General features: G+C 48.1%; 5 protein-coding genes across 5 annotated transcripts; 4 read left to right on the forward strand and 1 right to left on the reverse strand.

Moving 5' to 3' along the window:
- Positions 1-93: 93 nt before the first annotated feature.
- P174DRAFT_395320 (uncharacterized protein) lies at positions 94-2449 on the forward strand (the record flags this gene model as incomplete). Its single annotated transcript, XM_024823678.1, has 9 exons — positions 94-299; positions 349-359; positions 429-521; positions 575-736; positions 787-1116; positions 1168-1351; positions 1404-1426; positions 1486-1614; positions 1672-2449. Exons 1-9 carry the CDS (start codon positions 255-257, stop codon positions 2447-2449), a joined length of 1755 nt encoding a protein of 584 aa, XP_024678525.1. The 5' UTR covers positions 94-254.
- Positions 2450-2984: 535 nt separating this feature from the next.
- P174DRAFT_506802 (O-methyltransferase) lies at positions 2985-4136 on the forward strand. The gene is made up of 4 exons (XM_024831330.1): positions 2985-3467; positions 3517-3650; positions 3705-3826; positions 3880-4136. The coding sequence occupies exons 1-4, from the start codon at positions 3079-3081 to the stop codon at positions 3946-3948; spliced, it is 714 nt and encodes a 237-aa protein (XP_024678526.1). The 5' UTR covers positions 2985-3078; the 3' UTR covers positions 3949-4136.
- A 335-nt stretch (positions 4137-4471) lies between these two features.
- Positions 4472-6014, forward strand: P174DRAFT_424142 (uncharacterized protein; the record flags this gene model as incomplete). Its single annotated transcript, XM_024825177.1, has 2 exons — positions 4472-4801; positions 4857-6014. The coding sequence occupies 2 exons, from the start codon at positions 4472-4474 to the stop codon at positions 6012-6014; spliced, it is 1488 nt and encodes a 495-aa protein (XP_024678527.1).
- A 622-nt stretch (positions 6015-6636) lies between these two features.
- P174DRAFT_506804 (uncharacterized protein) lies at positions 6637-8395 on the forward strand. The gene is made up of 2 exons (XM_024831331.1): positions 6637-7081; positions 7134-8395. Exons 1-2 carry the CDS (start codon positions 6731-6733, stop codon positions 8265-8267), a joined length of 1485 nt encoding a protein of 494 aa, XP_024678528.1. The 5' UTR covers positions 6637-6730; the 3' UTR covers positions 8268-8395.
- A 4849-nt stretch (positions 8396-13244) lies between these two features.
- On the reverse strand, positions 13245-13835 carry P174DRAFT_287260 (uncharacterized protein). Its single transcript, XM_024821574.1, has 2 exons — positions 13445-13835; positions 13245-13396 (listed from the first exon to the last, which is right to left on the reverse strand). The coding sequence occupies exons 1-2, from the start codon at positions 13667-13669 to the stop codon at positions 13283-13285; spliced, it is 339 nt and encodes a 112-aa protein (XP_024678529.1). The 5' UTR covers positions 13670-13835; the 3' UTR covers positions 13245-13282.
- Between the last annotated feature and the right edge of the window lie 3326 nt (positions 13836-17161).

Here is a 17161-nt window from a genome sequence, read left to right on the forward strand (position 1 = left end):
ATGTGTGACTGTTCCTGTATCGTCACAAGTGGATCCGCGAATTGCTGTACCATCGCTATGGAATATGGCTTGTGAGCTACATCCATGAACGAGGCACCCTTCAAGCCATCGCAGTTAAGGAACCAGGTCTGCTGCTGAGTATCGCGTCTACTAGTTGTGATTATACACAGGCATCACGACTCATCAAAGTCTACCAGAGCCAGCAAACGTAGTCCAAGCATCTTTGCAGGAGACCTAGATTAAATTCCACTACTATGACTAAGAAAGAGTCTGCGGTGGATGTGTTGATTATAGGGGCGGTAAGTTGCCTCACACATGCGAGATCCCACTGATACTTACTCGCCATAGGGCCCGGCAGGGTAAGGTTCTGCAGAAATCTCTTCGTGGGAACACAAAACCCATGATAGACCAGTACTGACGGCTCCCAGCCTAATGGCCGCCATGTGGATGACAAAATGCGGAGTCACCACACGCCTTGTCGAGCAACGACCATATCAGCTTCGGGTTGGCGGTGCGGACGGGTAAGCCTACGCTGAGCTATCATCGGAACGGACGCGGCTCACTCGAGGCACAGTATCCACCCGCGCTCAATGGAGTTGTTCGAGAGTTTCGGCCTCGATCAGGAGATCACGCAGGTATGGGAGCCTATCACGGGGTGGGCGCTTTGGTGTCGAAACGCCGAAGGAACTCTCGCCAGATCCGATCGGATGGATAATCCTACCCCAGTGCGCTGCAGGTAAGTTTGTTATTGGAACTTGTCGAGCGGGTATCTCATGATGCACACAGATGGGGTCCGGGACTGCTACAACAGGGCATCATTGAACGGATCATCAAGGAGCATATCTCAGAGCAACCTTTTGTTCGGATCGAATATGAAACTGCGCCGACCTCACTTGTTATCAATAAAGATGCGCTGGATGATCCAGACGGTCATCCCTGTGTGCTTAGTCTGCGCCATGATGACGGTGCCGAGGAACTCGTCCGGGCGAAATATGTCATTGGGGCGGATGGAGCACGCTCGTGGACCAGGAAGCAACTGGGTTTCAGGATGGAGGGGACGCGGACTCGATCCGTCTGGGCTGTAACGGATCTGGTCGTTGTGTCGGACTTTCCAGAGTAAGTTGACAACAATCCATTTTGAGCTGGAGGTCACTCATGTACTTCCAGCATCCGGATATGCACTACAGTCAACAGCTACGGCGAAGGAGGACTCTTCTTCCTCCGGCGGGAGCGCGGCCTGACCCGTTTCTACGTCCAGCTAAATCGCGCCGATGAGGAGGAGTTTCATGCTGCGTCCATTACGCAAGAGCTCATTATTCAGAAACTACGGAGCCTGCTGAGGCCTTATACAGTGAGTGATTCCAAATGAGATAGCGAAATTGCGCTAATCATGACCTTTGTAGTTTACTGTCAAGCGCTGTGAATGGTGGGTTATAAGCTTATTGTGTCGCTGTTGTGACTTCTACTAACCACCAAAGAGTGTAGGTGGTCAAGCTATACTGTAGCTCACTATCTAAGCAATGGGATGACCAAGCATGATCGCGTCTTCCTCGTAGGCGATGCTGTGCACAACCACTCTCCCCTGGTTGGTCTAGGCATGAACGTCAGCATGCAGTATGTGCCTCTTTATTGACTGACGATTTGCAGCTCCCATACTAATGCTACACCAAGAGACTCTTACAATCTGGGATGGAAACTCGCCGGAGTGCTCAAAAAACAATTGAGCACTGCTATTCTATCAACCTACGAGACAGAGCGACGCCCTGTTGCGGAAGAACTGATTGAAACCGATCGCTTTCATCTGCAGCTCTTCGACGCGGTCACTGTAACAGGCTCAGAGCCGGCCTGGATGCAGGAGCGCGAGGAGGCCTTACAGCCTTCCATGCAAGGCTTTGCCGTCCAATACCAAGACCAGCTTCTTACCGCAGGAACGGAAAAAGAACGGAGGCCTGACGCTGTAACACCGGGAAAGCGCTTCCCGCAGCTGAGCGTGTCTAATCATGCAACAGGGAAAGTCTATTCAATACAATCACTTCTCAAAAGCGAAGGAAGATTTCACGTCATTGTTTTTGCCGGAGACCTTTCCCAGCCACAGGAACTAAATCGATTCAACACCTTTGGCACTGCGCTGGAGCAAATCGAGGAACAGATTGTCCCGGCCTCGATGGGAAAGTTCAATGTTATTGCCGTGCACCGGACCCACAAGACAGCGATTGAGCTTGCAAGTATGGCGAACATTTTCTTCCCTGTTGATGAGCCCTCGGGACGAGACTACAACCGGGTCTATTGCGACATGGAGACGAGCTATGAGGAGGCTGGGATCAGCGAACGGGGCGCGGTGGTGCTGGTTCGCCCAGACCAGTATGTGGGATGGTGTGGTGAGCTGGAGGATGTTTCAGGATTGATACGGTATCTGCAGCCGATTTTCGAGGTGAAGAAGCATGCATAGCGTGAGATCAGCAAGAGTGAGGTCATCAGCTGAATACGACCCACTGTATCTTTCCAGTGGCCAAAAAAAATACATACTAAAAATCAATAGCGCCGGGGTAGTCCAAGATAGAGACCTGTTTTCAGCTTGTGGCGGGCCGATCCTCAACCGATCTATGATTATTGTGTTCAAGTACAGCCATAAATACAGAACGAATTTTCATACCAATGCAGGACGAATGCCGATTCTACTCAAGACCGTATTATGTAGCCTCTGGATCACTGAGACCTGTATCAGTGGGCCTGTCTCAAAAATCCAATTTAGTGAAGATATCGAGTGCGAATACTCCGTATTGCATTAGCCAGAGAAATCGAGTACAGGTATTACAGATGAAAGCTTCCCGAGGCGCGCATGGCTGTACAGACAGAGATCCCAGCTGCAATGTAACCAGACCCGCTGGCGTCAATCCTCAAGTAGTGGAAGTAAAAGTTGTATCATTATTGTATATGCCTACATGTTCAGAAGAATATTCAATTATTGATTTGCTGAATTACTCAGTGCAGCCATCACTATACATAGCTCTGCAGAAACACTCCTGGCCGCTGTCAACCAAAATTGCACATAAGAGATATCGCCTCATCCACACAAAAATGTACGAGAGCATCATTCCCTTCCCAGATCAAACCGCAAGCACAGTCGACAAGTACTGCTGCTCCCATTCCACAGGACTGCCACCCCTCTTCGCCGAGCACGCAGCATGGACAGTCGAAAAGTTCGAGACCTCGTATATGATGTGCTGTCCGCTCCAGGCCCAAATGTGCATCTTCCTCGCAAGCGACCGCCGCGCGAGACGGGTGCTCGAGATCGGGACGTTCACGGGATACAGCGCGCTGGCGTGGAAGGAGGGGATGAAGGCCGTGGGCGGGGAGGTGTGGGCGTGTGAGGCCGGTCCTCGGGCCATTGCGGCAAGCAAGGAAGCATTCGCCAAGTATGATCCGGAGGGAAAGATTCATCTGGTCGAGGGACCTGCGCTACAGACGTGAGTGAGCGGTGAACTTTAGGACTAAAGCAGCTAAGGTATGGTGAAGGTTGCGAGAGATCAATGCTGCGCCATTTGATATCATCTACGTCGACGCTCGGAAGGCGGAGTATATCGAGTACGTGGAGATTATTCTGGAGAGGCATCTTCTGGCGGAAAATGGGATTATCCTTGCGGATGACAGTATGTATCCCCTGTCACTGCTCTGTAGAGGTCAGGGAGTAATGGATATGACAGCGATCCATCTCGGGCTGGTGGCAGATAGATCTCCTACGAACCCCCATTCGGCGCGGGAGGACATTGAATACAGCCTTCAGCATGCTGATAATGTGCATAAGTTCAATGAATGGGTGGTCAAGGTATGCTGTCTCCAGGGCAGAGTTCCAAGAACAACGCTAACAAGGTTGTCTAGCATCCTCGACTGGATGTCCTCTTGCTTCCAATTTTCAACGGGGTGACTATGATCAAAATCAAGACGTGATCCTGATCATTTGCAAAACTTTGAGGCTTCGAATTATTAATTCTGAAACCATAAGAAAAATAAGCAAAGGATGATTGTGACCTATCTCCTGTAGTTTCCTTAGTAACGAGGCATGGGTTGCATACGAGGCGTAGCTGAAGAGCAGTGGGATTTGAGCCAGGATCTTACATACCAATTTTTTCATACCGTTTTCCGTCCAACTTACAGTGACTGGTATTAATTGCAAAATACCACTCTTTTCAATCGAAATGTTGGTTCGCAATGTTGGTGCCAGGATGACCCACGCATGGAATCCGTACTCATTATTTTTACCCAAGATCCGGAGATCCATTAGTTACGTTACCCACCATTCCGTTTAGTCAGGCCCTTGATAGCTTGGGTGAGGAACTTGTACTTTGAACAGCTCAAGTGTAATAAGAGTATATTATCCATATGAAAGCAGAACTCATTGCGTTCATCTTGACTCCCTTTAAGCACTCCGTAAGACCTGGTCTACCGTGAAATAACTACCGCAACCACTACTATGTACCAAATTTCTTTGAAGGCAACAAAAAGCGTTGCAGATCCAACCTCTTCAATTGACGCAGCTCATGGTGACCGTCTGGTGGAGCGCGATGCATACGACGCCGCAACGTTGCGCTTCATCAGCGACATGGAACTGTCCTCAATGTACGCGGAGAAGATATCACCGTACCCCATTCTCATGCCGAGAAGCTTCATTGAACACCTGAAAGAACTTCAGCATCTGCTGTTTGTTGCTATATCAAACATCCTGGACCGATGGTGGGAGGACAGTGAAGCCGACTTCCCCCGTCGCATGCCATTGGAACCGCACGAGGAGAGTGTATTGAAGGTCAGCACCCTCCTGTATTCACTGTGCCGCAAGCTTTACAATAACCGATGTCTAGTGGGTACATGAAAGGTCGAAACAGAGCCTGATGCCGCATTACAATGAGCGCCCGCTCCACTGGAGGCCGGACCTGCTCCTCCCGGCAGGGGCAGATTCCAACACCATCCTACCGTTCAAGATCTGCGAGATCAACGCTCGTTCCCCTTTCAACTCGATGATCAAGAGTGTCTGTATGTTTCATGCAGCGGCTGCAAGCGAAATAGCGCTTCCCGATGGGTTAGAGCTCGCTTCGACCGCGGACAAGATGGTGGACAGTCTGGTCTCGCTCTTCAATCCGGACCTCCCTCTTCATGTTATCTGGCATGAGGGTATCACGGACCCTATCGACGCGTTCAGTTCCCTCTACAAAAAGCGAACAGGCAAGATACCGCGAGTAATCCGCGCGACAGACCTGCGTCTCGCGCCGGATTCCTCATCCCCGACTGGTCGGATTCTGTGTTGCGTTGCCTCGGCCGGATCCGCAGAAAATCCAGACGGCCAGGGAATCGCATCGCAGTCAGGCGAGCCTCTGGAACGAATCTACCAAGTCGGACTCCAGCTGTCGCATCAGGATTACAGCGACATCTCTTCGGAAGTGCTACAGCAGCTCGCCGTGGACGGAATCTGCGACATGCGCAACATCTTCCTGGTCAGCGACAAACGCATGCTCGGCATAATCCGGCAAGAGCTGGACGCTCTCGTGCACAAGCACCACGTCTTCACAGGTGAACAGGCAGAGATCCTCCGACAGGGCATCGTGCATACCATTTTGCCCAGTTCCGAGGACATTCGACGCCTCATGCGGCAGATTCGCGAGGGCTCCGTATCCAAGGATAGCTATCTTCTCAAACCTGCCCGGGGACACCGCGGAATGGGAATCTTGCTTGGGAAAGACTTGGAGCAGAAGGAGTTTGAGGAACTCCTTGAGGAGCTGGCAGACCCATTACTGCCAGCTGACAAGAGATACGTTGTGCAGCCTTTTATTGAGCAGGCTCTATTTGGTTTGAGGCTGTATGATGATAGCGAGCCGCAACAATGCCGGATGACAGGAACATATCATGCCATTGGTGGCTGTTTCGCTGGGTTGGGCGTCTGGAGGGCTGACAGCGAGAGGATTTGCTCTCGATTCCACGGTGCCTTTAGCATTCCCGCGGTTGTTGCTCTGACATGCCAATAATTTTATATACATTCTATGTTCACGGATACCCCTGGAACATAAAAGTCTGAGCATTTGAGCTTCGCCAATTGGGAAAATAAAGAAGACCACGAAGCGATACCACATACGTTTGACCCCCGACCCGTATATATCAGTTATCAAAGACGAGAAGTCATAAGCCCCCTGCAATGTTTGACATGTCTCCATCCCATGTGTTCCCAACAAACCGAACTGGATCGGTCAATATCTTGCCATTTGGATAGCTGAGAACGCTGTTCAATACTAGTAAACCCCAGTTGTTACATATTTTCTTTCTCTTTTGTTTTGCCCTGTTCACCCCTCTTTTCCACTCTTGACTGATCCTGAATGTTACATGTTATGCACCAATCATTATGAGGAGGTTGAGGAGTGGAAACAGGCACCCATTTTTGCAAATTCTGCCCATCTTTTGTATGCGGAATTGATTGATACCTTGGTCATTACAATTGTCTTTAGCGGTATTATTTCCACAGAGGACGCCTTGTCGACCCAGCTGGGTCTTATTTTCAAGATATTGACCCACGCAAAGGGATGCATGTAGATATGAAACCACAAGTTGAAAAGGGCGTCAATCGCCCGACCTGCAAGCATCACCTTCCTTAGATTCTTGTTTCATATCATTATCTTCCCTTCTGTATCACTCTCTGCCTTTCTCCCCTACCCATTCACCTATTCTAGCCCAGATAACATCGCGCAATATGGGAGGTACAGGTGCATTACCCCAGTTAAAGCAGGTCGCAGTAGCAGCATCCCGGCAAGGGCAGCTTGTGGTCGTGGATGACCTACAGCCCGACAGACAACAGCATGAAGAAGACTTGTTTAAGTCAGTTTTCACTACGCCTCACCCTCACGTTGGCAAAGAATGGAGTGATGCCGATCGTGTGTCTCCGTACCCTCTCCTAATCCCGGAATATTTTATCGAGAACGCAAAGCAGCTGCAAGAGGCACTTGCGATTGCGGTGACCAATATCGTGGAGCGGTGGGCTGAGCCCAGCGATTCGCTGTGCCAACGCATGCCACTGCAGCCTCATGAGGATGCTCTTCTTCGGGTATGTGTACTATCCCCGAGTACAGAAGCCTTGCTGACTCTTGACGCAACAGTGGATCCACCAGAAATCCAAAGAGGGCGTTATCCCACTGTTTAAAGAATGCATGGGACACTGGAGGCCGGATATCCTGCTCTCGAATACAAAGGACGGAGATTTATCATTCCGCATCTGCGAAATCAATGCACGGTTTTTCCAAAACTCCCTCATGTATTCAATGCAAGCCCTTACAGCTTGTTCTCGAATGCTTTCGGATCACCCTGTGTTACAGCCAACAGCTGATCCTGAACATTTACTTGATTGTCTTTGCGATCTTTTCGATCCCAGCTTGCCGTTCCACATGTTGGTTGGCTGGGGTAAGCCGAAATTGTCAGAGGCAATCTGCAAAGTATTGAGAGAGCGAGCGGGCGTCTCAGCAAGGGTCATTACTCCCTCTGATCTGCGTCTCGTTCCCGATGACACGTCTCCTACTGGGTACAGCCTGTATGCAGTATGCAGAAAGTCCCAACTTGGAGCAACTGCGAGCCAGGATCCCACCCATGACAGCCTTGAGCCAGTCCGTCAGGTCGGACTATACTTGTACCAGGACGAGTTCCGCCGTCTAAGCATGGAGATGCTCCAGCATATAGCCCTTCGGTGCGTGAACGATATTCGAACTATTCTCCTAGTAGCCGACAAGCGGATTTTAGGGGTCGTTCTCCGGGAGCTTGACACCCTGGTCAATGACTACAAGGTTCTCACCGCTGAACAAGCACGCATCTTGCGAGACGGAATTGTTCCCACAATTCTTCCTGGGTCTTCCGAACTAAAAACATTGATCTCACAAAGTCGCAGCAACCCAGGCCTAAAGAACGAGTACATTATCAAGCCATGTCGTGATGCGGAAAGCGTCGGTATTTTGTTCGGAGACGAGCTTTTGGGCGAGGAATGGGAACGTCTGCTTGCTGATATGCAGGATCCACGACTTTATCCTCACCGATTTCAGTATATTATACAGCCTATTGTCCGTCAACCTGCCATCAATATTTCACGCGAAGTGGACACAACACTCGGCGATATGAACATTGTCGGCCTCTATTATGCTTTCAATGGTCGTTACAAAGCTCTCGGTGCATGGAGAGCGACACATGGGCGGCTCTCTTGTTACTCCAAAGGTGGATTCAGAATTCCCTCAGTGACCGTGAAGTAGCTGGTTTCCAGGTTCGCGGATCTGAGTCTCGCCAAACGGCTTAATTAGCTTTCTACTGTATCAGACGTATTCATCCAAGTCCAGTTGCTCTATAGTCGCTCAGCATCCAACTTCTTTTCAATATTGTCCTTATTTCCATATCTTTTCTTCCGCCAAGCATTCAAGATGGAAGCGCCTGCTGTTGTTAATGACAATATGTAGATATACGCCCCGAAAGTCCTTCCTTCCTTCGTCTCCTGATTGGGTGGTGCCAATCACGGAACCATACTTTCCAATTTGTGCAATTGCTCTCCGAAAAGCAGCTTCACAGTCATATGGCTTGAAGGGGTAAGACTTCTCGTGGAGCATGGGCGGATGTGAACCTTTCACATCGAGTGACTGTTGACGGTGAATATCACTGTCTTTTTGGTCTAGGGTTGGCTATTGAGAATTGCGGTTGTGACCTGATACAACTCTTGCTGCATAATGACGCTGTGCTCCATTCTCCAGGTATCTAGGATTGGGACGGTCCATGTATCTTTTCTCAGTCTCGTTTTGGATCCACACTGTTCTGAAACCCTTGAAGGGTTCTCGATATTGGAAACTAACTGAGCAGTGCCGCGGAGGATCATGACTCCAAAAGATATTTAGAGGTCATATACTGTGAGCAGGTGTCAAGGTCTTAAGCTTGATCATCAACAAGATGGCTGCACTTCTGAGTTCGGCTCGAGATGCTCAGATGCACAAAGCTTGGCAGAAACCCAATATGGTGTTTGCTTGCACACGACTGAAGGTTCTTCAGGTTCATTTGGACGAGGGCTCACACGGTTGGCTAGACACGTTACGGTACTTGTCCACACCTATGGCAAGCAACAAGGCCTGCAGAATGTCTGTGCAAGGGTGCAACTTATGCACAGAACCAGAGGCATGCTGAGATTGCAGAGTGGTTGGCAGAGTATCCCTATGATTCCTGTTATCCTCTTCTGAGGTCATCTGGCCTCCGTTATCTCTGCAGGATGCTTCCATGGTCTAAGGGAGATTTCAAAGCCCAAAACCTGATGCCACTCACAGCTAATAGCCTAATACTGCTGTCGCTATCCTTTAATATGACTAGGCGCCTCCTGGAGACCCTGTGTGTACACAGTCCCTGCTGTCTAAGATCTATGGCTTGCCTGCTTATTAAATGCTGCTAATTCCATGCCATAGTCCTACTTAAATCTGCCACATTTCAGGTGCGTGTGAGATATTGCAATAGCAGCATGCTGATAGGAGAGAATATTAAGTTTTGTCTAAAGATGAATAGTCACCTCCTGCTGTAAAATAGTCCGCAGCTAGCTGGGGTCCTACGTTACCTCTTTATAAGGCTAGAGAAAAGGTAATTAAGGGCTAGTAGATCACTGGGTAAGTTGTTAGATAGTCTGCCAGATGGGCAGAATTAACTAGAGATAGTAGACTAAGAGTTTGCTTATAGGTTTAGGCAGGTACTAGTGAATAATCTTCATGTAGTTGCTAACAGAATACCCCTTGTGATAGGAGGTAACTGTATTAATAAGCTCATGTTTAATGAAGATATTCTGGTGCTGCCTATAGATAGTATTACTATACGAGAGACTTAATAACTTAGTTGCCTGTCCTAGCTGCCCAGCTGTGATATGAATAAGAAGAAGAAGTTACTCTAAAAACTAATTAGCTTGCTAGAGATACTAATTAACTATAGCAGGATGCTAGACTACCTAAGAATTACTTAATTAAATATCTAGGAATTCCTCCTGGAGCCAGTTAGTAATTAAGGCTTAATTAATAAGCTATCACTTTCCAGAATGACTAAGTACTACTAAATTTACTAAATTCTAGAGAAAATTCCATCTATGTGTATTATTCACTAGATCATCCTATAGCTTCTTAAGAGCTAAAGCTGGTATAATATTCTATTGTATCTCCTTATTATATAGAAGGAAAAGATCTTCTAGGCTCTGTTATGTGAGTTTAATCTGTATCTAAATAAAATTGCGGAGGCTAGATATACCTAGTTTAAGATTATAGTAGCTAAGGGTCTGCTCATCATCACTCTAATAGATATAGCTGAGACTAGTTATACTATTCTAGATCTTCTTGCTATAGGTCCGGAGTTAAGTAATCTAGCTAAACAGGGCCTGAACCCTAAATAGGAGGAAATGGGCCTGCATCTCCTCCAGGGCATTAGTTAGGTAGGTAACTAGCCCACACTCTGCTAGTGAGACTACCTGTTGCGCTACTAGTATTTGTGAAAACCTAACTAATCCAGAGAGGTAGTGGGTATAGGCATAGGGATCTTGAAATATCTGATGCTAGGGATTAATGCCTAGGATAGTAAGGAAGCCTACTATAGCACTCTTATAGAGCTCCCCTTTTAAAGAATGGTCTAATAATATAATAGATAAGGCTAGACAGGCCTAATTAAGTCTCTCCTGCTCTACTAGACTTATTTCCTGGAGTAGCAGAGTCCCAGCTTCTATCATTTAATCTAAGGCCGCGAGCTGATGCGTAGTAAACTAATAATAGAGGATAATTATCTGGACTGGCTAGCTGGTCTGGTAGATAAAGCAGATTAGCTGCTGCCATACCTGTTAGTAGGACATGTACATTGATGGCTTAAGATGGATCCGGATTGGTTGGTCCCAGTGAGAGAGGAAGGTATTAATCTGAATCTAATCAAATTCATTAATCTGGTGGTCTTTGATAGTATGATAGGACTGCTGGATTAGCCGCTCAATGCTCTGGACAAGCAGGACTAATAGAGGCTCCTAGCTAGGGTCTGGAAGGGCATTGAGGGCTGCTGCTGTGACCAGGTTATAGGTACCCAGATACTCTAGCCATTGTGTGAGCTCTAGCTAGGGTGAGACCTCCATAGCATATTTCTAGAGGGGGATCTGCTGCATCTATACCTGCTTATCCTTAATATCCTGCTTGAGGGCCTCCTTAACCTGGGCTCAGATAAACTTAGCTAGTATTAGTGTCTTTGCCTGCTTAGCCTACTTAACTTAAGCTAGCAGGGTAACAGCAAAGAAGCTACTTCCTGCTACTACAGGGAAGAAGCACTAACAGCTAATAGGATGTCCCTAGTAGAGATGATCCAGCTAATAGGTAGTTATATATTAGCCACCCTGAGGTCAGCAGAGTTCTGGATGGGCCTTATAGATATGCCTACAGAGGACTTTTGGTGATTATATGATATAGCTGCACTGGGAGCAGCAATAGTATATTAGCAGGTTTAGGATTAGCAGGCTATTAAGATCAGGGAAGACACAGGGCTCTTAAGCCAGGTCTAGCCAGGGCTATTTAGACATCTTTTAGTAGGTGTCTTGTCACAGAACATCAGTTGCTGCAGTTAGGTGGGTATAATGATGAAGGCAGAGATGAGTCTTTAGCTATTATGGATAAACTGCGTACCAGCAGAGCTTGCAGATCCACACGTAAGAAGGTTAATAATAGGTAAAGAGATCCATTGGTATCTAGATTGGCTGTGTATCAATCTAACCTTAATTAAATTAGAGAAAGTAGGGGAAGAGATATTAAGATGGTTAGAGAAGAAACAGAGATGATACTTAGAAAATAGAGAAGCTGAATTCTACACATCTATGATGTGTTAGATCTAAGCCTAATTAAGTGGATAAGGCTTCTGTCACACCCTGGGATCCGTCTCTGCTGTTCTCTGCTAGTCAACTACTTTGGGAACGAGATGATATAGTCCCTGGGCTATATCCGATACTTGCCTAAGGCCTACCGACCGGGTAGCCTAACGATGCAATGATCCGAACAGGATCAAGGACAACCAAAGGTAACATAAGAACAATAACAGTAGAGATAGAAGCAAGGCCTATTGAGTACGTATACTCAATAGTAAAGAGTAACTGATGAATCGGACTAGTGAACTTGTACTTAAGTAAATAACTTATATTGAACGCGAGGAACTGAAACTAAGAGTGCTAGATATAATAATAATAAATGTCCTTATATATCCATAGTTCCTCCAGGTTAGACTGGCTGACCCAATCCGCAAATCCATATCCAACCCACCCAATCCGCACTTTGGGTTGGATGGGGGTCGACTCTGATCCAACCCATATCCATATGGGTGGATGGCATCCTACCCATATGGATATGGGTAACCCATTGGGTGCACATGACCGGCAGAATGACAGATATTCATAATATTCTCTTAAAGAGAGGTCTTTCTACCTACTAAAAGTAGTATAGTCTAAATTCTTAGGTCTTTCCGCCTACCAAAAGTAGTATAGTCTAAAATCACGTGTATAATATGGGTAGAATGGTTATCCACAACCCAATCCGCATGGATATGAGGGTGGGTTAGATAGGTGGTGGATCAACCCAAAACCCATGCGGGTTGGATTGAACCCCCTGCGGATCCATCCAAACCCAACCCACGACCAGTCTAGAGTAGATAGAGGATGGTTATAGAGTCTATGCTATAGAGGTACTGTAGTTGCCTATATTTAGTATGGTGACTGTGGAGTCCGCGCATGACACTGTTACTAGGCTTTGTTTTCTTCAGTTTTCTTGATTTGAATAGTGGATGATTAGCTCAATAAGGAATCTCGTCACGGCGTGTGAATCGTAATTGTAACTCAGTTCATTTTTTCTCTGTATAAATATCCAAGAACTTTCAGTCAAGTGGCATAAATTCTGCTGAGATTGTGTCAGGTACGGTGCCTAGCTAGGTGGCTACGGCTGCTTAAAAGGATGATATAGGTGGCCGAGGAGGATAACCTTTAATCTCTTTATCATTCTCTCGTTCAAACTTGCGAAAGACAGAACAATGGGCATTCAACAGAAACCAGTGTGGCGCGGTCAGCTCTTCACTGTCAGGATGATTACAAGAGCCATGGACGCGGTGTTGTTGCTAGTCAGTGAGGGAGAAACCAGCCCTTTGTGAGCTGCAATAATCCCTCGCCTATCCCATATCCCTGCTTTCAGCCTGTCCTTGAGTTTCGTTGATCACCCAGAATAGAGGACCCCACTTCGATCTAGGTCAGGCGTTAACAGACGTGAAGATTTACATCATAGTCTCCCTGATGATCTTCCTTGTAGACTCTAGCATCCTTCTGAATCAGAAGCCAAGTCGTCCCCCACTCGAAAAAAGCTGCGCCCCACTGTGTCTGGTCAGGATCTGACTCCTGCTGCCATTGGAGATTACCTACTCCAAATGGATCGGCCGCGCAGCGATGACTGTGCATCAGATTGAACAGTTCCCGTACTGTCAACGCGCCATCATTGTTGTGATCGTATTTGCAGAAGGTTCTCGAACGCCTGCGGAATGAATCTTCCTTCCGGGTCGTAGGTGCCACAGTCGGAACCGTGCTTGGCTTTGTGGATGTTTGGGACGTATACTCGAAAGGACGGATCTGGAAGCCAGCTGTAGCCATTCGCGTAGGGTAGGAGAAGTTGATATTGACGATGAGAATGATAAGGATGGAGACGGGAATGTTAAAGCCCGGTTCTTGGAAGTCGAAAAAGACGCCCCAAGGGAAGATTTGCCCGTCTCCGTCCCTATCCCAAAACGTGACGTGCTGCTAAAGTGGCGTCTATAGAAGATGGTCCGATCAGTGACATGCAATCTCGCATAAGACGGGGAGGTCAGTACGTATTCATGAGCCGCTAGTAAGCTCGACAGCCTTACGTAATAATTTATTGGTGGCTAACTTTGATTAAATTCCAGCTCCTAAGAATCGAATATTGAAGCTATTCAAGAGTACACCTGACCTGTAACCCGAGCTATTCAAACAGCTAAAAAATACCTTCCAAGGCCAGATCTCCCATATCTCGCCTATAAGAGATAGTACAATTTGCTCGATGGCCCTTACAATCACGATTATCCTCCATTCGGCCATCTTGATATCCATTACCCCCTCGTATAACCTGGATGTGGCGTATAAGACGTTCAATCCACTGCTGAATATTCTCCTCCGGAAGATCATTCCATGACTTCATCCATGTCCCTTTCCCTGTCTTCTTATCACGGGGTGCCCCTCGAGAAGTTGTACGCCATTTAAGCCGTGGCCAGGCTGGCTCAATAGAATTAAGATCGCCATCTTTCAATATGAGCTTGTCTTAGCTCATAAGCAGCAATGACGCCTCAGCCATGATGGACCATGTACATGCAAACCACAGTCAATGAGCCTTAATTAGTATACTAATTATACAGCAATAACTCATACTCTACACAGAATCCAACACACTAATTCCCACGCTCCAAAAGATCACAGAATAATAACATTATCTCACGCACCTCTTTCAAACGCCGCGCATATGTGTCCCTCAGTAACCTATCCTTGACTGAAATCCCCTCACCACGACTTTGCAAAGTCTCCAACCCAAGCTGAAACTTCGGCCTTGCATTACTCGCAGAGCTCAGAGCCTTCCACACTGCATCCCCGGGGACCTCCTGCCTCGAATCCAGCAATAACTTCACGATATCAAGGTATGCTCTTCCAGCCGCAAGCGCCAGCGGGGTCTTATCGTATATGCTCGTGGGCCATACCTTAGTCCCGGGGCATCAAGAAGTATTCTCACGACATTCAGATGTCCATTCTCAGCGGCGTAATGCAGTGGCGACATTCCCCAACGGTCGACGGGGGATACGTCTATATCCTGCCGCGCAACAAGGATGTTAACCATCTGCGTCTGGCCGGCGACAGCAGCGTACGCAAGCGGCGTCCGTTGGTATAGGTCTCGCGCATTCACGTCGATATCGGGGTGCGCGACCAGGGCAGCTACGATAGCTGCATCCAGCGGGTCCTGCTGTGCCGCAATATGGAGCGGCGATAGTTGGGCTCTATCTGGTGCCGTGATGAGGCTCATGTTTAGGTCTGGATGTTCAAGAATGGCGTTGACGTGGCCGACACTGTTGGAGAGGATGGCAGCGTCGAGCAGTGTCATGCCTGACGTCGCTCCAGAGTTGTCACGGTAGTTTATGTCGACTTCGCCAAAGGAAAGTAGGTGTCGGAGAACTTCTTCGGTTCCGAGCTCGGCGGCGAGAAGGAGCGCATTACCATCTAGAAAATACTTTTGCAGCTCCGTGCCCACCGTCAAGGCGATCATCGCTTTGAGGATATTGACGTTGCCGCCTGTGATCACTCGTCTGAAGATTGTAGGCACCCAGATGTGAACTCTAGGATGCGCAAGTAAAGACCTGAAGATATTCTCATGCCCCGTCGCAGCAGCCAGAACCAACGGCGTTATTGGGTTGGCATCCCCATCTCCATCTGCAATATTCACATCCACTCGTTCACAAGATAATAACGCCTCCACCACATCCTCATAACCCCTCTCAACCGCCCAAATCAGAGGCGCCCTCCCCAGCCGATCCTGGGTATTGGCCCTCACCCCTTCCTCAGCAAGAAGAACCCGCACAACATCCGCATATCCCGCCCCGGCTGCTCGCAGAAGCGGCGTATCCCCCTTTTTATTCACAACGTCCCCATCCACTCCCTTCTCTAACAACCACTCAACAACCCCGGCATGCCCGCCCAAAGCCGCAAAATGCACCGCATTATCCCCGTCGGCAACAGTCAGTTTGTGCAGGTCCGCGCCCTGCGTGACCAGGAATTCAAGCACGTCCACCCGTCCAGCCAACGCCGCCGCCATGACGGGTGGATGGAGCCACCCATCCCCCGGGTCTGGCTTCACGGCTACCCCGAGTGCCAGAATTTTCTTTATATCTTCAATCCGGCCCAAGTACGCAGCTGCCATGAGTGCAGCAATGCGCCACCCTTGTTTCTCATCATCGAGGTTGGCCTCTGGATCGTTCCCATTCCCGTGGCTGGTTTCTAGAAGCCTAATCATCAAATCTGGGCCGAGAGTCCCAACAACGATGGAGACCATCGCCTCTGTGTGGATCTTCCGTAATTCTCCCACGCCTACTGTACCAGAACCACTCCCACCGGTAGGCGAATAATCCTCCTTCGAGAAGAAATTCGCACTCAACTCAACACCTTGCACAGTTGATCGAACCATCGGGTACGCATTCCCAACCCCATCCCCTTTCTCACAATGACGAATCAAACTCTTGAACAACCTCCCGACAAACTCCCTCATTGACCGAGTCCCTGGCCCGCGCCGAATCGGTAAATCCCGATCGAACTTCCCGTCACGGATCGCAGCCAAAATATGATCGATCACGCACTCATCAAACATCCCTGCTGTCTTGTTAGCATGCATCGATGGATTGATCATTACTACGCCTTTTTATAAGAGAAGAAGGATATAAAGACCGACGCACGACAAACACTCCTAATCCTCAGAAACCAGCGGACGTCGTTCTCCGCCGTGGTCCGTTCACGGTTATTTTTCCATAGGGCACGGGGGCGCCAGTGCCAGAGAGGGGCGACATGATTGAGGATATTCAAGACGAGCTCGGGGGAAGAGTAGGGGACATTGTGTGAAAAATAGTGAGGAATATCTATTTGTGGTTCTAAGCTTGGGGAATTTGGGTGTTTTGAAGCAAGAGGCTCGACCTAAACAGTGTGCCAAGAGGGCTCGTATTCGCTTGGCGGGGATCAACACCAACCAGAGCATTTCTGGCTGAGGCTGAGGCTTGTGGATACTTTGTCTACTGGGTAGGAGTCATGTCGTTGAGTAAAGAAAAGATAATAGAATATGGTGTCTATAAATAGTAACGGCAGAGCGTTTATACTATGGTACGCAGTTTGGTGAACCACCATACAAGTATCACTCATCCAAACGCACCAGATTACAGAAGAAGGATCCATTAGGAATGGCAGGTTCTGGCCTGGTAATAAATGCCTATCACCCAGACAGGTGTTCATACTTATCGTTGATACTTAGAGTTGCAGCTTAGCCTTAATACATGGATGGGTACTATAAGTTTATCAGAATTTAGAATACATAGTTAGATG

The sequence above is a fragment of the Aspergillus novofumigatus genome, assembly GCF_002847465.1.
Source record: "Aspergillus novofumigatus IBT 16806 chromosome Unknown P174scaffold_8, whole genome shotgun sequence".
In the NCBI taxonomy this organism is placed as follows: Eukaryota; Fungi; Ascomycota; class Eurotiomycetes; order Eurotiales; family Aspergillaceae; genus Aspergillus; species Aspergillus novofumigatus.